Genomic DNA, 20873 nt, shown 5'->3' on the forward strand with positions numbered 1-20873 from the left:
TGCTGTAGTGGAGAGAACTGAGATAATGAGTACAATAGAGCGTACACAGAGTCCCAGTATGGAGAAGCCCCAAGATAGGAAGAGCTGGCCCTCGAGAGGCGAGTACCAGATCCCTAGGAGCGGAGAGACTCGTTGGCAAAGTACTCACACAGCGGTTCCACATTGGAGATGGCATTGGCACTGGAATGGAGGCAGGCCCTCGAGAAGCGAGTACCTGGTTCCAGGGAAACAACTCTGAGGAGTAGATGATGGCAGTACTCACAAATGGTGTCTGTAGCGAATTCGTCCAAGCTGAAGAGGAGATAGATGCTGGCAGCGAGTCAGGGAACATGGGCCCTCAAGGATCGAGTACCAGTTACCTGATAGTGTCCTGAAAGAAGCAAAAGAGGCCCCCGAGGAGAGGGTGCCCCGTTAGTAGATAAAGTCCAATAGAAGTTGGAGAGGCAGAGTAGCTGGGTATGGAGAGCGAATCCCATCCTTAAGATCACCCTTGCTAACTTAACGGCTAGCAATAAACTGTAGGCTTAAATATCCGGGATGTGTGACGTCATCACAGGGGGATGCCCCTGAGGACCGCGCCAATGAGAAAATAAGAATGAGGGCCACGCGGCGTGCATGCCCTAAGGTACCTGGAGAACATGGCGGGAGGCAGCGTCCAAGCCGGTCCGGGGACGCCGGAGAGGACGGCAGGCGGACGCCGCAGCAGCCAGGTGTCCGTGCAGAGCAGGAGGAGCCACAACAACAGAAAGGTAGGCGGAGTGAAGCTGTTGGGCAGCAATGGTCGCAACACCTTCTAACTGCTACACCTTTAAAGGGATGACCCTGCTGCTAGGGGTAGGTGCAAGAGCACAGGCACCTGAGGACCATCCGTGGCTATGCCTCTGTTACAAACTGATACCAGAATTCATTGGTATCCAGCAGGACCCCTCAAAGTGGCCCTTCTAGCCATTGATGTGCTAGCAATGCCTTTTTGGTCTCCCAGCACTCCTTTAGAAGACCTAAGGACCAAATCACCTCTTCAGACTGATTTGTATGTCTTGCTACAGCAAACCTCTTGTGGACATTTTTTTGAAGGGATGAATAAACACGTGGACAAAGGTGAACCGGTCGATGTGGTGTATTTGGATTTCCAGAAGGTGTTCGACAAAGACCCGCATGAAAGGCTTCTAAGAAAACTAAAAAGTCATGGGATAGGAGGTGATGTCCTTTTGTGGATTGCAAGTCGGTTAAAAGACAGGAAACAGAGAGTAGGATTAAATGGTCAGTTTTCTCAATGGAAAAAGGTAAACAGTGGAGTGCCTCGGGAATCTGTACTTGGACCGGTGCTTTTTAATATATTTATAAATGATCTGGAAAGGGGTACGACAAGTGAGGTGATCAAATTTGCGGACGACACAAAATTAAGCAGATTAGTTAAATCTCAAGTGGATTGTGATCAATTGCAGGAGGACTTTGTGAGATTGGAAGATTGGGCTTCCAAATGGCAGATGAAGTTTAACATGGACAAGTGCAAAGTGATACATATAGGGAAAAATAACCCTTGCTATAGTTACACGAGGCTAGGCTCCATATTAGGAGATACCACCCAGGAAAGAGATTTAGGCGTCAGTGTGGATAATACATTGAAATCGTCAACCCAATGTGCTGTGGTGATCAAAAAAGCAAACAGAATGTTAGGAATTATTAGGAAGGGAATGGAAAATAAAACAGGATGTCATAATACCTCTGTATTGCTCCATGGTGAGACCACACCTTGAATACTGTGTGCAATTCTGATCGCTGCATCTCAAAAAGGATATAGCTGCACTGGCGAAAGTGCAGAGAAGGGCAACCAAAATGATAAGGGGCATGGAACAGCTGCCCTATGAGGAAAGGCTAAAGAAGTTAGGGCTGCTCAGTTTGGAGAAGAGATGACTGAGGGGGGAAATGATAGAAGTCTACAAAATCATGAAAGGACTTGAACAAGTTAATGTAAATTGGTTATTTACTCTTTCAGATAATAGAAAGACTAGGGGGCACTCCATGAAGTTAGCAAGTAGCTCATTTAAAACTAATCGGAGAAAGTTCTTTTTCACTTAGTGCATAGTTAAAGTCTGGAATTCATTGCCAGGGGATGTGGTTTCAGCAGATAGTGTTACTGGGTTTAAAAAAGGTTTGGATAAGTTCCTACAGGTTAAATCCATAAACTGCTATTACAGTAATTAATAAGCAATAGTAGCTTGTGATTTATCTAATGTTTAGGTACTTGTGACTTGGATTGGCCACTGCTGGAGACAGGATGCTGGGCTTGATAGACCCTTGTTCTGACCCAGTATGGCATGTTCTTATGGATTGCCCTGCTTCAGGCACACAGAGCTACTCTGTGGCTCAAAGATATAAATGTATTGCCTTATCCCATCAGTCCACAGGTTCAAGGCCAGCTAGCACCTTTTTGCACTGAAGTGTTCTTCAGTTTTATGCATCTTAGTTCCTGTTCGCCTGGCCAGATCTGCCATTAGACGTACAGCAGGCCTGATTTACACATGTAAAACTGTGTTTTATGCACATAAATGGCTACTGCAAAACATCCTGGGATTCAGTCTGCACATAACTTGAGTCTGGCACACATTTATGCGAATTGGGGATGGGAGTGGGGATGGGGCAAAGCTAGGATTTAGGCACATTCTTTTGCATGTTAAAAAGTATGGGTGTAAGTTAACCTGCACTATGTATGCCTTTGATAGAGCAGGCATAGCTCTTTCGATTAAGATGTGCAAGTATCAGGCCACTTTCCTGGAAACTTTCAAACTGAACTTATGCACATAAATTTGCTTTGAAAATTTAGGGTAAAGTCTGCGCATAAATGGTACACAGAGACTTTACCCCAACATGCATGGTTATCTCTCAGTAGGCGCATGCCTAGGGGGTGCCAGCGATGTGCAGGGCACGATGGGTTAAAAGTGGCTGGAGGAGGCCCTGAAGATCCTGCGCCTGGAGGAAAGCAAGATGTAAAGCTGGGCCTGTCTGCCTGGGGACTCAAGTTTAGTGGTAAAGTTATGTTTATAATTAAAATATGATGTGTAAGCAATGTAGTCAGATTCATATTTAGGAAAAAAAACAGTTTTAAATAATTGTTTATCAAGGCAAATTTCAAAAGCCGTGCGCCTGGGTAAATCTGCTGTCTGAAAATTACCCATCCTTTCCCCGGGTGAAAGTATGTGGGGATCGACTCGCAAACTTTCACCCAGGCAAAGTGTAGGAGGGCTTGGAGTTGGGGGTTAGGTCAGGGGAGGGAACACTGCTCATAGTTTTTTCATTTTCCACGCTACCTATACTGTTTTCATGGAAAAAAGTGCAAATCTCTGTGGTTACCTTTTCCCAAGGCAATTTTTAAAGGGAGAGTTTATTTGTTATTTTATTTATTTTACAGTACTAATAGTATGCTCTTGCTTTTTACTCTGGAAAACTGGTGCTAAACCCAGAGGTAAAATTAGTCACAGACTTTGCACCTGCGTGAATAGCTTTGAAAATGACCCCATATTATACTTGGCTCAGCAGTGAAATGAAAGATATTCTGAAAGACACAGGCGGGAGGAGAAAGAGAGGGAAATAGATAGAGCAAGAGATAATGAAGGAGAGAGAATGAGAGAGAGAGACTGAGAGATTAAAACAGCGATGTAAAGGCTATAAGAGAGACAGAGGTGGAAAGTGAAAGAGCCAAAGGGGTACAGGTTAAAAATTAATTTGGTAGACTCTAGAAATCTTTGTTGACATATTTGTGCCATTACGCAAGTACCGTTCACGTGTGCTTGGAGAATGAACTGCATATAAAGGATGGGTTGGAGTCAAATCTGAAGCATTTGGTCGTGAAAGATATTACAGTGGGTCTGGTCCCTGAAAACTGACTGGAGCATGCTGCTGCCGTCCCTTTTGCTCTTCTTCCTGGGGTTATATGCTGCTGCAGGTTAGTACAGCAAAGTTCAGAATACAAATCGGTCTGATGATGTGGCAGCCAGGAGTCCCAAGATTCAGGCATCTTGCTTGCCAGGGTTTGCTGGGGTTCAACCTCATCACAGATGTGATAAACTCCTGAGAAGAGAGAGGGGATGATTGCTCACTGAAAAGGTGGCCCCATAGGCATGTATGGCATTGAAAGATTCATCTTCAGAGGAGACTTCCCTGGCAGCCCTTGGTCAGCAAGACAAATCACCTCTGCAGTCATCCTGGAGAGAAAGTGGAAATGAGAACACAATATAAAGCTTGACAAGAGTCATGCACTATCTCCAAAGCAGGTCATGGCAAAACAGAATACAGTAATTACATTTATCTATAATGCAGTCTGCATTACACTTGTAGATTCTTGGACAGCAGTGTTAGAGGTCGGGGGTAAGGGACGTCATAGAATGTCCATGCAGTATACAGAAAGAGAAGACCAGCAACCAGGAAAACAGTCCCCTTGCAATTAAGAGATATAACGGATTAAATATGAAGACAAGCAAACAATGTATGTCAGTACCCAGAGGAAACTGTGGCCAATAAAATCAGAGCATTTGTTTCTCAGTAAGTTTCACTTGTATGCAGAGCAACACTTAATGGCTGTTTTGAATTATCTGTCAGGAATTCCTGCAGCTGGATCCACAAGTCTTCCAAGGAATGCGCCTGCAGGTAAGGTTAAAATACCTTTCAGCACTATTATGTATAAACACAGTCTAATAATGGAATAATAATATTTAAATGTAGACAGTCTGTGCTCACAGAGCTAGATGAGAAAAATCACATCCTTAAAAAGTCACTGCCCCACAGAACTTATAGTGTAAGCTTCAGCACGGGAAGGTTAAACGACTCACTGAAGTCAGGTTTTGTTTCTTACGCAATTTAAAACGTTTATTTTTAGATTGTGGGTTTTGTTTTGTGAAATACGTTAAAATTGGTGATTGGTGGGGGGTTGCTGTTCATTTAAAGTTTAAAATGAGCCAACACCCTCAAAACCTCCCCCAGTGATTATAACTCGTCCCTCCATTCCTGCTGCCTCCAGCACAGCTTTTCCCTAAAAGCAGGCCTCCTGTCTTCTGCCTCCTCTCCCTCTTCTTCTTCCTTCCACTTTCTGGGCCTAGTAGGGTTGCCAACTTTCAAGTGTGAAAATTCTGAACACTTGGACACAGGAAGTCAACATTTTACCGGTGTCTTTTCACAGGACTGTTATTTATTTATTTTATACTTTCAATATTTGTCTTATAAACTAGAAAAGTCTGCACAAATCAAGACACAATCAAATGGTCCCAAATATAAAAAAAAAATACCAGTAACATTCCATTAGAACAGACTGGAAAACTTTAACAATTTCCATCCCTACCATTAGGGAAACATCCATTTCATTACAAGCAAACTAAAATTAGAATTCTAGATAGATCTATATTTTTGTGTGTGTGTGTAAATAAATATATATATATATGTACTAAATATTGACCATGAAAATGATGAGTGAAAAAGGCAGTGGAACAGTGTCTCACACACACTCACAGTCTGTCATGGAGACACTCATGCTGTCACTCCCTCACTTTCAATCTGTCTCCTACATGGTCACTCTCACATTCCGTCCCACTCTCTCATACCCACTGTTTCCCTCCATTTCATCTCACAAGTCCTCTCTCTCTCTCACAGTCACTCATACACCTACCAACTCTTTCTGTCTCACATATCCCCGCTTTGTCTCACATACCTTCCTTTTTTGGCTCACTCACACAGATACTGTTTATCTTTAGTGCATGCCAGTTTGCTTGAGCACACAAGAAAATGGGGGATGGGAGGGGACAAGGAGAGAGCCTGTTACAGCCCAAACACAACATCATCCCCTCCCACACAGAGGCATAGCCAGAATTGATTTTTTTTTGTGGGGGGGGGGGGCAAGTTTAACATGGGTTGGTAGTAGGCATACAGGTTTGAGCCCTACTAGTTGTATTCTTATCAATAAATAATGCCTTGGTGTGTATCTGACAGTAGGTTCCAAGTAGTCTGCAACAGCGTCATGCATCAGGAGTGAAACTTTAAAATATTTTAGCTGAATTATTTCAAGCAAAAAAATCCTTATTAATCTGTATTAATTTATTTTATAGTTATTGAAGTTTATAAATACACAAGAAGAATATCATGTAAAAAGCAAACAAAGAACATATAATAATCATCAGTTCTGATCAATCATCTAATAAAACAAATATCAATGTATTCTTTCATGATTCCTCTCTCCAGAAAGGCAGACATCATCATAATTGCAATAAAATGGCAATAATCATAAGAGGATGCAGAACAAACCTAGGATGTTACAACCCAACATGCAAAAAAAAAAAAAGTCAATACTGGTGACTTCTCAGCAAGACAAAATCCCTCCTCTGCTAAACACTTTGGAGGTCGATGCAATACAGTGCGCTCAGCCGAGCGCACTGTATAAACCGCAGTCAGATGCGGGTTGTATAGGCGTTAATAGCTGAGCACTCCTTAAACCAGTACAGAAAAGCAGAAAAAAATGTTTTTCTATGCTGCCTCCGACTTAATATCATTGCAATATTAAGTAGGAGGAAAAACTAAAGTAATTTAACCCAAAAAAAAACCCAGTAAAAAAATTGCGCTAGCAGTTGGGTGCAGGAAATGGATGCTCAATTAACTAGCGTCCATTTCCTGAACCCCTGGCTGTGCGGTATTTATGAAAACCAACCCCCGATAAACTCGGCTTCAGTTTGGAGTCTCCTTAACAAGGAGATGCTAGGGGTGTGCAAGCGACCCTAGCGCCTCCTTGCTAATGCGACCCCCTAATTTAAATATTGCATGGCGCCTCTGGGGTGGGGGCACCTGGGGGTGCATTAAGAAAGCGGGCGCTAACTTCAGCACCCGCTTTCTGCGCAAAATTATTGCATCGGCCCCTTTGTGAAGTAACACAAACCCCCTTTGCAGGTGGTCAATGTCCCAGACCTGGAGATCCTTTGGCTGTGAACCGTTCAGCCAGGGTGGGGAGAATTGTTCAGAGTCCCGAGGAATGGGGAAAGGAGACTCCTGCAAGGCTACTGAGAGAGTTTACCAAGAGAAAAAACCCCCACACACACAGACCATATTGAGTTGTGCTTCAAACAAGAAGAAAGTTTACTTTGAGAAAAATCAGTAGAATTCAGCAGTAATATCAGCAGGTGCAGAAACAAAGTCCATGCAGTTCCACGGTCAAGGAAAAACAAACCCCTCTTCTCCAAAACACTTTCACAATGCACGGTTCTTATGCAAAGTATGTCAGTCAGTCTCCGGTAGCTCTACTCCCACTGGTGTTCTGTGGCTCAGCCCAGAAAGGAACAGACAAGAAGATTTCTCCAATTATTTACATTTCACTGAGTAGCCCAAGTGCAATCTCCCACTTTCCTCTGGTGAGAAGAAGTTCCCTGTTCTTCCTGTCTTCTTGCAGAGGGATCCTCGTCCTCCCCAGAAACATGCCTGGCAGCCCATGTTAGGACACACAGCTCCTTGCTGCCCCTTCCTGTCTTTCAGTTCCTTCACACAACACTCAGAACTTTCAGCTTCAAAACTTCCTTCAAGAATCCCCAAGAATCCTCAGCCAGGGATCTCAGTATTACCCCTCAGAAACTACAACTCACAATAACTCTTTCCTGTGCCTGTGGGAGATACTTTTATAGACCGCCTACTGTCCCACCCAGTGCTGTAGCAAGGGGGAGGTAGGGGGGCCAAGGCCCCCGGGTTCCAGGCTGTAGAGGGTGTCAAGGGAGCAGGCAGGGCCGGTGCAAGGGGATTTGGCGCCCTAGGCGAGCCTTCTTCCTTGCGCCCCCCCCCCCCGGTCTCGGCCCCGACTCCTACCTCATTCTCAATCACGCCCGCTGACTGGGGTTTTCTGGGTCGCGAGCAGATTGGGCACTGCTTGCGGCCGCCAAATCTCCACTCCTCTTTGCCACCACTTGCGGCCCCATATGGCTCGCACCCAGTGGCGCACCAAGGGTCTCCGGCGCCCAGGGGCCAATGCATTTGTGTGCCACAGAAAATCAGTGGCATCTCTAGACAGAAGAATTTGTTTTGGGGGGGGGGGAGCCAAAATGACATTTCTTCATCACACCCACCTCTATAGCATGGATCCTGCTTTAAAATTGGTTATAAAAAAAAGTGTTGTTTAAAAAAGGAAGCAAACCGGAATAATAAAATAATGCAGAGGACCCCAAAGGGTCCTCTGCATTATTTTAAAAAGCTGGCCAGTTTCACACTTCTAGTAAAACTACTATAAAATTATTTGATAGCCTCATTCAACTAATTCTATATGGCTATGAGAGTGAAGTCTGGAATATATAGGAAGGGACAGAATGTCAATATAAATCCTGCACCTCCAGTTCTCTAACTCTGTGCATCCACTGAAATTCCCCCAAACAATGGAGCTTGGATGTTTCCCTTACAGCTCATCATACTAAAAGATATTTTCAAATTCTGGTGTCACCTCACAGTAACAGCAGCACAAACACCTTCCACTGCCAGGCACATTGTGAACTAACACAAAACCCCGCAAAAAAGACACTCAAAATCTATACTGCAATCCCATCGTAACATAACAGTAATAACACCAAGGACTCAAACAACAATAACCCTACCTGTGAATAAGCAAGGGTAAATATTACACTGGGTCCTAGAATACCAATACACCACCTACTGAGGAAACAAAACAAACCCGATTGCTATAGATCTCTATACAGACACTACATGCTGGCAGAATCTCTCATCATGGTCACACACACAGAGCAGAGACAGACCCTCACCAAATACAGAATACAAAATAAAGGAGCACAAATTAGAAAAAACTGAAATGGAAACCCCAAGAAGTCAGACTCTGTGTATTAACAATGGAAAAACAGAACAACCATTCCTCATAAAACAAATAAAATCAAGAAACATAAAGCATCAGTTATAATAGTAAAACCATACTAATAAAAGAATATGTTAAAACTACTGATAAATAGAATTTCTATTAATTAAAATCATATACATTTTTTACAATTTCCCAAACACCAATAAAATATTTCAAAACAGTACATATATCAAATAACACACAATAATTAAAACTAATAAGGATTTTAAAAAGCCCCTGCTGTCCATACATGGGAGCTCTTGATTTCCAGTCACCCTGATATTGTCGAGGATTAGGAGGTTATCCTCTCTCTCTCACACATACTCACATGTCCATTCTCTCTCACACATACACTGTCACATACATACACATTCATGCTCTTATACCCAACCATAACCTCTCGCTCTCACAGACACTGACACACTCAGGCTCTAAGGCACTCTCTCCCCCTCCACACACACCCCCACACAAACTCTTACGCCCCTGGATTTTCTCATACACACTCATGCTCGCACTCTCACTGGCTCCCTCACATACAAACAAACACACACTCCCAGGCAAGCTCCCACTCGTTCTCACACAGACACACACACAGACACACACAGGCAAGCTCCTAGTCATTCTCACACTGAACCCCAGGCAGGCTCCCATTCATTTTCACACCACTCCCTCCCCATCCCCCAGGCATGCACACATTCATTCTCACACACACAGACCCCCAGGCAGGCACCAATTTATTCTCACACACACACATACACCACAAACAGGCAGGCACCTATTCTCACACATACAAACCCCAGGAAGACACCCATTCATTCTCATACACAGACACACCCTCAGGCAGGCACCCATGCATTCACACACACACACCACCAGGCAGACTCCCATTCATACACATGCATACACTAAAGGCAGAGACCCCCTCTCTTTCTTTTGCCAGCAACCTTCACTCCCACACACACAGTCTCTCAACTCATCTCATACACGCACACATACACACTGTACAAACCCTCAGTCTCTCTCTCACCTCTGGGCTTCCTCTTCACGGGCCACTGCAGGATGGGCTCTGCAGCGGCCCCGGTCTTCTCGAGCCGCGCTGATCCTCTTCTGCACGCGGCTGATGCTCCTCCTCCTTCCTGCCCGCGCGGCTCCGGCAACATTTTTCTTCCGGGGCCGCGCAGGCAGGAAGGAGGAGAAGTTCCTGCATTGGCTGATGCTCCTCCTCCTTCCTGCCCGCGCGGCTCCGGCAACATTTTTCTTCCGGGGCGCGCGGGCAGGAAGGAGGAGAAGTTCCTGCATTGAGTTCACCGCTCAGCCGCCATTGGGATGACGTCCACCGGCGGCCATTGGCCATCAGCGGCTCGGCGCCCCCTAATGCTCAGCGCCCTAGGCGATCGCCTAGTTCGCCTAGTGCTTCCGCCGGCCCTGGGAGCAGGGAATCTATTATGATTATGGGTAGATGTGAACCCTTGAGTTGAGATGAGCATTGTCTCTGCCCACAGGGAGGAGCCCTGTGAGCCTCACCAGCAACAGGCGTGGTCTCAGCAGCGTATGACAAGGCTATAGTTAGAGACTTTATTATGAGGAGAGAAAGTGGAACCCACGAAGCGGGATTATTAGTAAATACAGTAATTGAGCAAGAAGGTATATCAATGGAATACCACAGCTGATGATCTGGTAGTGGCCCGCAGTGCGGGTTATGCCGATATGTTCCCTCTGTAGGTATGGATGATCTCAGGGATGCAGCTCCGGTAGTGGCCCGCGGAGCGGGGTACGCTGAGGAATCTGCACAGAGATGAGAAGACTGAGATGTAGAACCCGGAACTGTAACTGGAAGCTGTAGTGTGGATATCCAGTAGCTCAGGCTATGCAGTAATAGGTTTCACCGAAGCAGGAGTGGTAGTGGCCCGGGGTACGGGGTAACCCACCAGGAAGGCTTCAGTGAATGTTTGACTCGTAGAAGTCTGAGAAGTACTCACAGGTGGAGGTCCACGAGAGGGTCAATTGTAGAACAGGAGAGTTCCCTTGGTAGCAAGGCCCTCCGAGGAGCGGATAGTCGAGAACGAGGAAGGGCCCCGAGGAGCGGGTACCCAAAGTGTCCAGTTACCCAGAGGGAAGTCCGGAACAGGAGCTCCAGTTTAGAGTGGATTCAGCAATGATGAAACTCCTTGTTAACTCATCGGTGTAGAGGGCTGGTTGGCTTAAGTACGGCATCATGCTGACGTCATCCGGAGGGGACGTCCCCGAGGTTCCCGCCATGACGTGTACAAAGCGTGCCCTCGTCTAGGTGATTCCAGGTTCAAGATGGCGATCGGCATCGCCCACACCGTCCCGGGGAGGTCGGCGTTGACTGGCGGAGGTTGCCACTCTTCCCAGAATTGAAGGAAAAAAGAAAAAAGAGGTGAGCATGAGAGGTCACAGCCGTCTGCGACCGACAGGCGTAACAGAATCCCAGCCCGCCTGGAGCGGCTATCCTGCTTGGCAGCAGAAGAGGTGGAAAGCCACAGGCAGCAGGGGAGTCCATCCCGTCTGGCACCAAAGCAAGGCCACCACGGGAGCTCATTCCTGTGATGGTGAAGAAGAAGTCCTGCCAAAGCAAGGCCACCCCGGGAGCTAGGGATGTGCAGAAGGCAAAAATTTGTTTCATTTCATTTTTCATTTCGCTGGGACCCAAATTTGTTTCATTACTTTCATAGGGGGAAAAACCAATTAGTTTATTAGTTTCATTTGTTTTTCATTTTGCCATTAAAGTCAATGGGGGAAGTATTTGCAGCCTATTTTTGGCTGCAGAATTGGGGTTTTCTTATCAATTCTGATGAAACTTCTGGGGAGCAATCATCAGAACGAGAAAAGAGCTCCAAGGTACTTAGACTGTGGCAAAGTGGCATGAATAGCCTAAGGCACTGTAAAGGGCTACCAGGAGTGGCAAGAGTGCTTTAACAGAGGTGCAAAGCAGCAGTGAGAGTGTCAAAAACACACCATAGCTTCAGAAGAGATTACCAATAACAGTTGCATGAACCCTTGAAGGCAGCACGACAGGCAAAGTGGCAAGCAAGTGGCATCAACATCCTACAGCACAAGGAAGGGGGAACATAGCAAACAGAAAGGGTGTCAGAAAAAACCACAAGGTGCCAATAAAGGGACAAAGCAGCAGAAAAACTAGCATCAACACACAACCATGTTAGTGGCAAGAACACCACAAGGAGTAGAATCATCTGGTGTATGGCATCAAGGCAGAGTGGCAGAAAGTTGATAGGTACAAGACAGGATGGCAGAACAGAGGTAGTCTGGTCCCTGTGGTTTTGATAGGGGCAAGACAGGCTGGCAGAGCTGAGGTAGTCTCGCAAACAACCTTCTCAGATAGAACCCAAGAAGAAAGTGCACTGTGTGCTATGCTTGCTTAAAGTAGAAATACAGTACCTCCTGCAACACACAAAAATGCAGGAGAACTATAGCACAATCAATCAGCTGCCAAGGGCGGAAAGTTGGATTCATATGACTGTACTATGGTCCAGTCAAAACCGCATATGTAAAGGCTGTGTCCTTCCGGGCTTGTACATCCAGACAATAATGCCTGGAAAAGCTATTTAAGGAGGACATCGGGAGACAACAATCTAAATTCCGCTCATGACACTGCCTGAGCCCTAGTGGAATGAGCCTTAACCTGACTAGGCAATGGCTGCTCAGCATCTAGATATGCAGTCATGACTTAATCCAGCAGGCTATGGTAGTTTGCATCACCGGCTCTCCCTGTTTACTCTCACCAAGGAGAATAAACAGCCAGTCCATCCTTCTGAGAGGTTCAGAAACCTCTAAATATCTCAAGATATGCCTTTTTATATCCAAGGGCCGTAACAGGCAATAGTCCTCGGCATCTCTCACCCTGTCTAGAGATGGCAGGGAAATATACTGATTCAAATGAAAATCCAACACACTTTTGGCAAAAAAGGAAGGAATGCTGTATTGCCACCAGAATCACTCATAGAAATGGCTTCCGACAAGACAAGGCCTATAGTTTAGATATTTAATGTGCCAAACATATTTTCACAAGAAACACCATTTTCAAGATCAGTAACCTCAAGGAAAGGTTATGCATTGTTTGAAAAGTAGGGCCTGCTAAAAAATCCCAAACTAGAATAAGATTCCACAAAGGCACTGGTAACTACAAAAAAGGACGAACATGCTTCACTCCTTTCAAGAATCGGACCACATCTGGATGAGCCGACAAAGGCCCACCATTCACCTGACCTTGGAAACAGGCAAGAGGAGCCACCTGCACTTTTAAGGAATTAAGGGCCAACCCTTTACTCAAGTCATCCTGCAAAAATTCCAAAATGAGCAGGATCATAAGAACATGCCATACTGGGTCAGACCAAGGGTCCATCAAGCCCAGCATCCTGTTTCCAAAGTGGCCAATCTAGGCCATAAGAACCTGGCAAGTACCCAAAAACTAAGTCTATTCCATGTTACCGTTGCTAGTAATAGCAGTGGCTATTTTCTAAGTCAACTTAATTAATAGCAGGTAATGGACTTCTCCTCCAAGAACTTATCCAATCCTTTTTTAAACACAGCTATACTAACTGGATCTTCAGTGAATGAGGAAGAACTCCTCGATCTTCACACCAAGCCTCAAACCTTATGTAGACTAAGGAAATGTAGAATTTTCTTGCTCATAGCAAGGTGGCAATCCCCATGCTTCAGCAACTATAAGACAAAAATCAACTCGGATCTTTGAGAAGAAACAGTCCCTGCCACAACTGATCCCTGTGTGCCGGAAACTGGAAGGGAGAGTCCACTAGCAGTCTTCATAAATCTGCATACCACAGTCTTCTGGGCCAATCTGATGCTACCAGAAGCACCATCCCCCTTTGCCTCTCGATATTCCGAATCATTCTGCCTAACATGGGCCACAGGGGAAAACCATACAGCAGCTTGTCCTCTGGTCATTCCAGCATGAGGGCATTGATGCCCAAGGACTTTGGATCTCTACTGCACCTGAAGAATCAAGGAATCTTTGCATTGTGAAAAGTCACCAATAGATCCATCAAAGGAAGGCTCCAGTGATCCACTATTATCTGAAACACCTTGTTTGACAATTCCCATTCTCCTAGGTCCACACTCTGTTTGGTAAGAAAGTCTACCCTCACATTGTCTTTCCCTGCAATATGCGAGATCAATATTTTCTGAAGAGGCACTTCCGCCCAATCCATAAGCTGGGCTATTTCCTGCAACACTTGCTAGCTCTTGGTTCCTCCCTGCTGACTGATGTAAGCCACTATTGTTACATTGTCCGGCATTATACGGACCGCACGCCCCTGCAATCTGTCACTGAAATGTAAACATGCCAACTGGACTACACGGGCTTCCAGGCGAATGATGTTTCAGAGGGACTCCTCTGCACTTCAGAACCCTTGCACCGTCCATTCCTGACATTGAGCTCTCCAGCCTTGGAGACTCGCATCTGTCTTGAGTATTAGCCAGTCCAATGATCTTAGGGAAACTCCCTTTCTTAGGTGATCTGCTTTTAACGACCACTGTAGTTGAGAGCAGACCTCCATTGGCAGGAGGAGCCGAATCGAATAGTCCTTAGACTGTGGACTCCAACAAGACAGCAGAGAATGCTGAAGAGGACGTAAATGTGCCTTTGTCTGTGGCACTATCTCCAGTGTCTCCACCATCACTCCAAGTACCTGAAGATAGGACCACACTATCGGGCGTACTGTGTTCGTCAATAGATGCCCCTGTGCCATCAGCTTCCAAATACGATCCTCCAGCAGGAAAACCCTGCCCTGTTTCATGTCAAATTGAACACTGAGATACTCCAGTGACTGTGATGACTGAAGATTGCTCTTGGCCAGATTCACGACCCAACTGAGCTCCCCCAAAGGCCTGCTTAAGGATAGCCTTAATTTTCCTGTCCTAGGACACTCCCCCCTCTTCTACGGAGATAGCCGTTCTCTTTGTGTCCACACACACACACAAACGTATCCACCTTCAGAAAATGTAATAGCTCTTTTGCACCTGGATCCAGGGGTAGAGTCCTTCCAAGACTCAACCTCCTTTAAAATTATCTTCTGGGGTGGCCCATTCAAGATCAATTAATTTTTAATATGAAAGAAGCATGAGGCTTTTTGCAAGGAAATCAAATGGGAGCTTTCTTTGGCTCAGGTACTCCCAGCATCTTCAGTGTCTGGGAAATCAAAGTCAGTAACTCATCTCTATGAAAGAACCTCAACATAGTTCTTTATGGCTCCCCATCCTCCAGGGACTAAGGATCTGTGCCATCTGGGTCCCTATTGGGAAGACCAGCTCCAGGCATACTCCGACACTTACTGCGGGATTTCACTGCTTGTGACTCTGGTTTGTGAAAATTGGCCAGGGTCGGGGACTGCGCCTGAATGAAGGAGTGCAGTCTTTGAAAAAATTCTACCCAAGAAAAGGTAGAAGGATCCATGCCAAAATCAGAAGGCAACTGATCTGTGCCACTGAACTATCTTCCTCTGTTGATGAACCAGTTAGGGGAGCTCCAAAATCAGGTGACACTTCTGGCAGCTCTTTAACCATTCCCACATCCAGTTGGGAAGAATCAAGCTTAGTAAAATCAGCAGGAGGTAATTCTCCAGCTTCGCGGGATGCCAGGTTGAAAAGCCCAAATATGACTAGTGACACATAAAGCAAGGCATTTAGTTTTCTTAGCTATAGGCGCTATGAAACTGTTAATACCTTTCTCAATAGTTCAACCAGAAATTAGGTGCACAACACTGTGCCTAAATAAGTGCCCAAACTGAGCTCTCCAGGACACTCAGATAAAGCACATAAAAAGCACATGCGTGCGTGCACAACTGGTCGACTCGGTAGGCACACCTATGTGCCTAACTAAGTGCCCAACTAGGCACATGACCAGGTACCCAACAAGATGCACAATCAGAACGCACAATGGACCACATAGTAAAGGTGCACAAATGCGATCTGACAGAACTGAAGAGGACAGTCTGCAGTGCACAGAAAAGGCACAAAATTGCCGCCACAGCCTACCATGTGGCAAAGCAGATGAGCCTTGGAGCGGGGCCTATCCACAAGGGGTGCTCAACCCACCAGGATGCCCCCTATTCCCCGAATGCCTCTGGAGGTGGGAATGACTGTCGGATCGCTTGCCAAGCATGGAGGCTGGGATGGGGGGGGGGGTGGAGGAATTCCTACTTAACTCCTCTTCTGTTCACAAAAATTTTAAATTACCCCTTTACCAGAGCTTAGTCCATCTCAGCTAAGTATAAAATCCAGCTGTGGAGGGAGAGGGCAAAGGACTATCACCACAGTGTTTGGCTTCCTGCATCCGCTTGCCTTTCAGCTGTTTTTATTTTTTTTTTACAGCTAAGTCCATGCCAATTAAAAAAACAGCTACCGGACCAAGGCACTCATCTGAGGGTCCACGGAAATCAACTTAGGAATTCTCAACTGAGGGAGGGACCATAAGGTATCACCACAGGAGAGCAGGGCAAATTAATGTCTTTCTTCTTTTCTCCTTCTAAAATGTAAAGCAATCCCCAGTAGAGAGATGCATTTCTACCATCTGCTGGAGACGGAGAATACTGGCGGGTTATATATACTGTGTTGTCAGCTTTACACCATCTCCATCTGCTGGTAGAGATGCATAATCCACTGGTTCTAGATTCATTTGTCTGAAAGCTAAGAAATTGTAATTTAGCTTGCTCATGGATTTCTGAGGACCAAGCCCATACCCAACATGTGTTACAGTAGTCCTAATACTAAGCATAGTCAAAATCAACAAAACTATGATTAGGGAGATACAGGATTTAAGATTGGAGAGCTGGCTCAAAAAAGGTGGGATTTTAGCCTGGTTATGAATATAGTCAGAGGGAAAGAGACTGCATAATGCACCAACTCATACAAAGCAGCAATGTGGAAAGTATAGGTTCAAAAGTTAGGGATGGAGGGAGGTGAGAGAGAAGAGTTGGATTACCTGGGGTGAGGAGGTATCCCGGCCCTGCTTGTATTTCTTTCCTGGAAACCTGCCTGACTATGCCGCCTCGGAGGGTGAGGAGAGCCCCCACCCTTGTTCTGGGTCTGTCGCACCCTTGACGTCATCGAGGGAAGGGACCAGTAAGGTCAAAACCAGACCCCCCTGAGGCATGCAGACGAGGTGAGAGAGGAGAGTTGGATTACCTGGGGTGAGGAGGTATCCCAGCCCTACTTGTATTTCTTTCCTGGAAACCTGCCTGACTGTGCCGCCTCGGAGGGTGAGGAGAGCCCCCACCCTTGTTCCGGGTCTGTCGCGCCCTTGACGTCATCGAGGGGAGGGACCGGTAAGGTCAAAACCGGACTCCCCCTGCAGCGCACGGATGACGCCGGTGCGCAGCCGAAGCCGCGAGCGCCAAAGGGCCGCACGGCTTTGACTGGACTCTTAGAGTATTTTGATTTTCCGGCCTTTATTATGACTTTCCAGTGACTGAAGAATTAGTAAGTAAATTTTTTCATTACTCCTCTCTCTTCCTTCTGTCCGAAAGACATTAGATAGGGAAATAATCAGAGTTAGCCATAAAGAGGGAGATAATATTGCTTCTAATTTTTAATGCCTCACACCAAGCAGAAGGTCCAAATAAGGGAGGCTATAGACTCGTCTCCCTTACCGGGCCCAACTCAACCTCAGATATCCTCATTCTTTATGTCAACAATAAATGAACTACCGGAGGGAAAGGCCGCAGTGGAAACGGATCATGAGCGAGAATCCGTGCTACAGGCCAAAGCCATCTCTTTGAGCCCCGGTGCTCCCAAATCCCCCAACTCCACCAACTGCTTTAAAAGTTATTCTTGGGGACTCTCCATTTGAGGAGAAATCTCCAGATTTAAATGTTGTACCTAATATAGAAAGGGGAATGGGGATCCTAGCTGCAGGGGGTGAGGAGGAAATGCCTAAAATGAATGTTATTATACCAATTAAAACTACTGAAGTAACCATGGACATACTCTGGGATGCGATTAAGTCTCTTGAGAAGGCAATAATAAAGTTGACCAGTATTAATATAGAATATCAACAGAAAGTTTCAGGTTTAGAAAAATCTATTTCCCATCATAATGATAGATTGAAAGTTCATGATGAACGATTGGAAAAATAGAATTTCACCAAAATAATATAGTTAACATAGAGATGTCTAACTTGAAAAAATTAGAATATATGGAAAATAGCTTAAAATATTCCAATTTAAGGATATTAAATTTTCCATATTTAAAAATTATGCCCCCTAGAGAAATGTTTAAGGAATATTTAGAGCATGTTTTGAAAATGCCAAGCCAGTCTATTCCACCTTTGGCAAAAATACATTATAAAATACAAAGAGCACGAACATGAGACACGCAACCAGAGCAGTTCATGAATGTTTCAGATGTTTTAGAAATAACTACTGAAACTGATATTGTCAAGAGCAACTTTATTTGTTTCATTTGTCTTTTCATCTGAAAGAGATACAATATTACAATTATTCCATCGTAATAGATTACAAAAATTCCATGACCAACAAATTTGGATGTACCCGGACCTAGCAAGGGTAGCTCAATTAAGAAGAAAGGAGTTTCTTAGGTTAAAATCTGACACCCTTGTTAGGGGGGCTAAATTCTTCTTATGGTACCCTTGCAAATGTGAAATTTGGTATAAGGATCAGAAATATGTTTTCTACGAGATTAATGCTTTACAGGCATTCCTGGATACCCACCCCCTAAATGTAGCAAATGGTTGAGAGCAATAAATAGATTTGTTGCGTCTCTGATTTTCTTTAAAGAAGAGAGAGTTATATACTCTCTTAAAAGCCTTGTTTCGCTCAGTTTAAACAACTAATGTCTTAAGGTTTTTCTTTAAGAAATAATACTGATATATGGATTGTATGAGGATTTTCTGTTACAATGTAAAGTTGATATTATTACTGTATATTCATATCTCAGTATATACATATAACATTATGGTTATAATTGTTGAAAATTCAAAATTAAAAAAAAAAGTTAGGGATGGAGGAGAAAGGGATAGATAAGAGCAGCTTCCTCTGAAGAATAGAGTTCATGAGGAAAGGCATGGGGAAGATGATAGAGGAGAGGCAATGAGGAGCGGTGGAGTAAATGCTTTTACAGATGAGTAGGAAAAACTTGAACTGTATGTGGAAGCAAATGGGGGGCCAATGTAGTGACTAGGCAAAAGGAGGTCATAATGACACTGGAGAAGGATACATCATGTGCTTACATTTTGAAAGAATTACAGTGGAGATAAATGAATCAGTGAAGGAGCAGGTTGCAGCAGTCTGAGAGAGAGGCAATGAAAGTGTGAAGACAGGTTTTGGCAGTGTGCTTAGAAAGGAAGGGACTGGATTTGTTGATGCTAGAGATTAAAACGACATGTTTTAGCAGTGTTATTGATATGTGCAAAAAAGGAGAGAGAAGCGTTGAAGGTGACCCCAAGATTGTGGGCTGAGGGGGCTGGGAAGATGACAGTGTTATGCACAGAGATAGGAAAAGGGGGAAGGTGGACGTGGATTTTGAGAAAAAGTAAGAAGCTCTGTCTTAGCCATGTTAGGTTTAAAGTGGCAGTAGGACAGTGGTGCTTTGTAATATATATGCGCCCAATATCTACGACCCCCGTTTCTATCGTGGGTTGTATTCTCATCTGATCCCATATTTGTCTGACACTCTAATCATAGGGGGCGATTTTAACACTGTTAGGGACGCACAACTCGATGCCTCTCGTAGTCGCGATTGGGACGCAGGGGTGGGCCGCGGCCCAGCCATGTTGGAATCTCAGCTCCACCTTTTGGATGTTTGGAGGACCCTACATCCTACTGAACGAGACTTCACGCATCTGTCTAGAGCACACGCCTCCTTCTCTCGGATCGATTACTTCCTCCTTAGCGTTCACGCTTTCCCTCGTGTCTTGGAGGCAGGGATTGAGAGCATTGTTATTTCAGACCATGCCCCGGTATGGGTGGACGTGGGGCTCATGCCTCCCTCTGCTTTACCAAAACAGTGGCGCTACCCTTACTATTTGGGGCAAGATGAGAAATTCACCGAATTCCTTAGGGTCAAATGGAACGATTTTGCACTTCATAATCAAGCCCATGAGTCTAATCCCGTCCTCTTCTGGAATACTGCTAAGGCAGTGTTGAGAGGCGAAATCATCTCTTATGTCTCTCAACGCCGGAGGACTCTCGACAGGCGGATTCTGGCCTTGAGCACCCAGGTTCATCAGGCCCGGGCCTCTCTGATCCGGTCTAATACGGCGGACGCCCGTGCCCTTTACCTATCCCGACAGCATGCTCTCAATTCCTTACTTCACCAACGGGCCAAAAAAAGTTTCCTTTATTATAAGTTTCAGCTCTATCAACATAGTAACAAGGCTGGGAAACTGCTGTCCAATCTTATTAAATCCTCTAGGGCAAGCAGGTTTATTCCGGCACTACGTATTTCCCCGACCGAGGTAGCTAGGGACACTCAGGCCATCCTTACCCGTTTTCGGGCGTTTTACTCTTCTCTCTATGCTTCCGAGGGTTGGGATGGGCAGCGCTGTCAGGAGTTCTGTGATAACCTTCCGCTCCCGAGTTTGACTTGGGAACAGCGGGATCAATTAAACGCCCCTATCTCCGAACAGGAAGTTCAAATTGCTATTCATTGTTCTAAAAATTTTAAGGCCCCGGGGCCCGATGGGTTTACTGCGGAATTTTATAAATTGCTCAAGGATTCTGTCTCCAAACCTTTGGCATCGACATTTACTGAGTTAATTGCCCGGGGCTCCTTCCCAGATCACGAGAATGCGGCCCATATTGTTTTGATTCCCAAACCTGGGAAAGACCCCCTCTTGCCGGAATCTTATCGCCCTATATCATTGCTCAATTATGACCACAAGCTTTTAGCTAAAATTCTGGCGGACAGATTGGCGGTTTGTCTCCCATCTTTGATTGGCGAACATCAGGTGGGCTTTGTCCGTCGGCGCTACGCGAGTTCTAATATTCGGAAAATTCTG

At 45.2% G+C, this 20873-nt stretch overlaps 1 protein-coding gene across 1 annotated transcript in view; it reads left to right on the plus strand.

The window, feature by feature from the left end:
• Positions 1-3805: 3805 nt before the first annotated feature.
• The window catches only part of LOC115087862 (pentraxin fusion protein-like), an 82954-nt gene continuing 65886 nt past the window's right edge, over positions 3806-20873 (plus strand). Inside the window, exons 1-2 of the mRNA XM_029595528.1 lie at positions 3806-3943; positions 4597-4644. Coding sequence (XP_029451388.1) covers positions 3892-3943; positions 4597-4644 — 100 coding nt within the window. The 5' untranslated portion in view covers positions 3806-3891. The remainder of the gene's footprint in view (positions 3944-4596; positions 4645-20873) is intronic.

The sequence above is a fragment of the Rhinatrema bivittatum genome, chromosome 3 (assembly GCF_901001135.1).
Source record: "Rhinatrema bivittatum chromosome 3, aRhiBiv1.1, whole genome shotgun sequence".
NCBI classification, from domain to species: Eukaryota; Metazoa; Chordata; class Amphibia; order Gymnophiona; family Rhinatrematidae; genus Rhinatrema; species Rhinatrema bivittatum.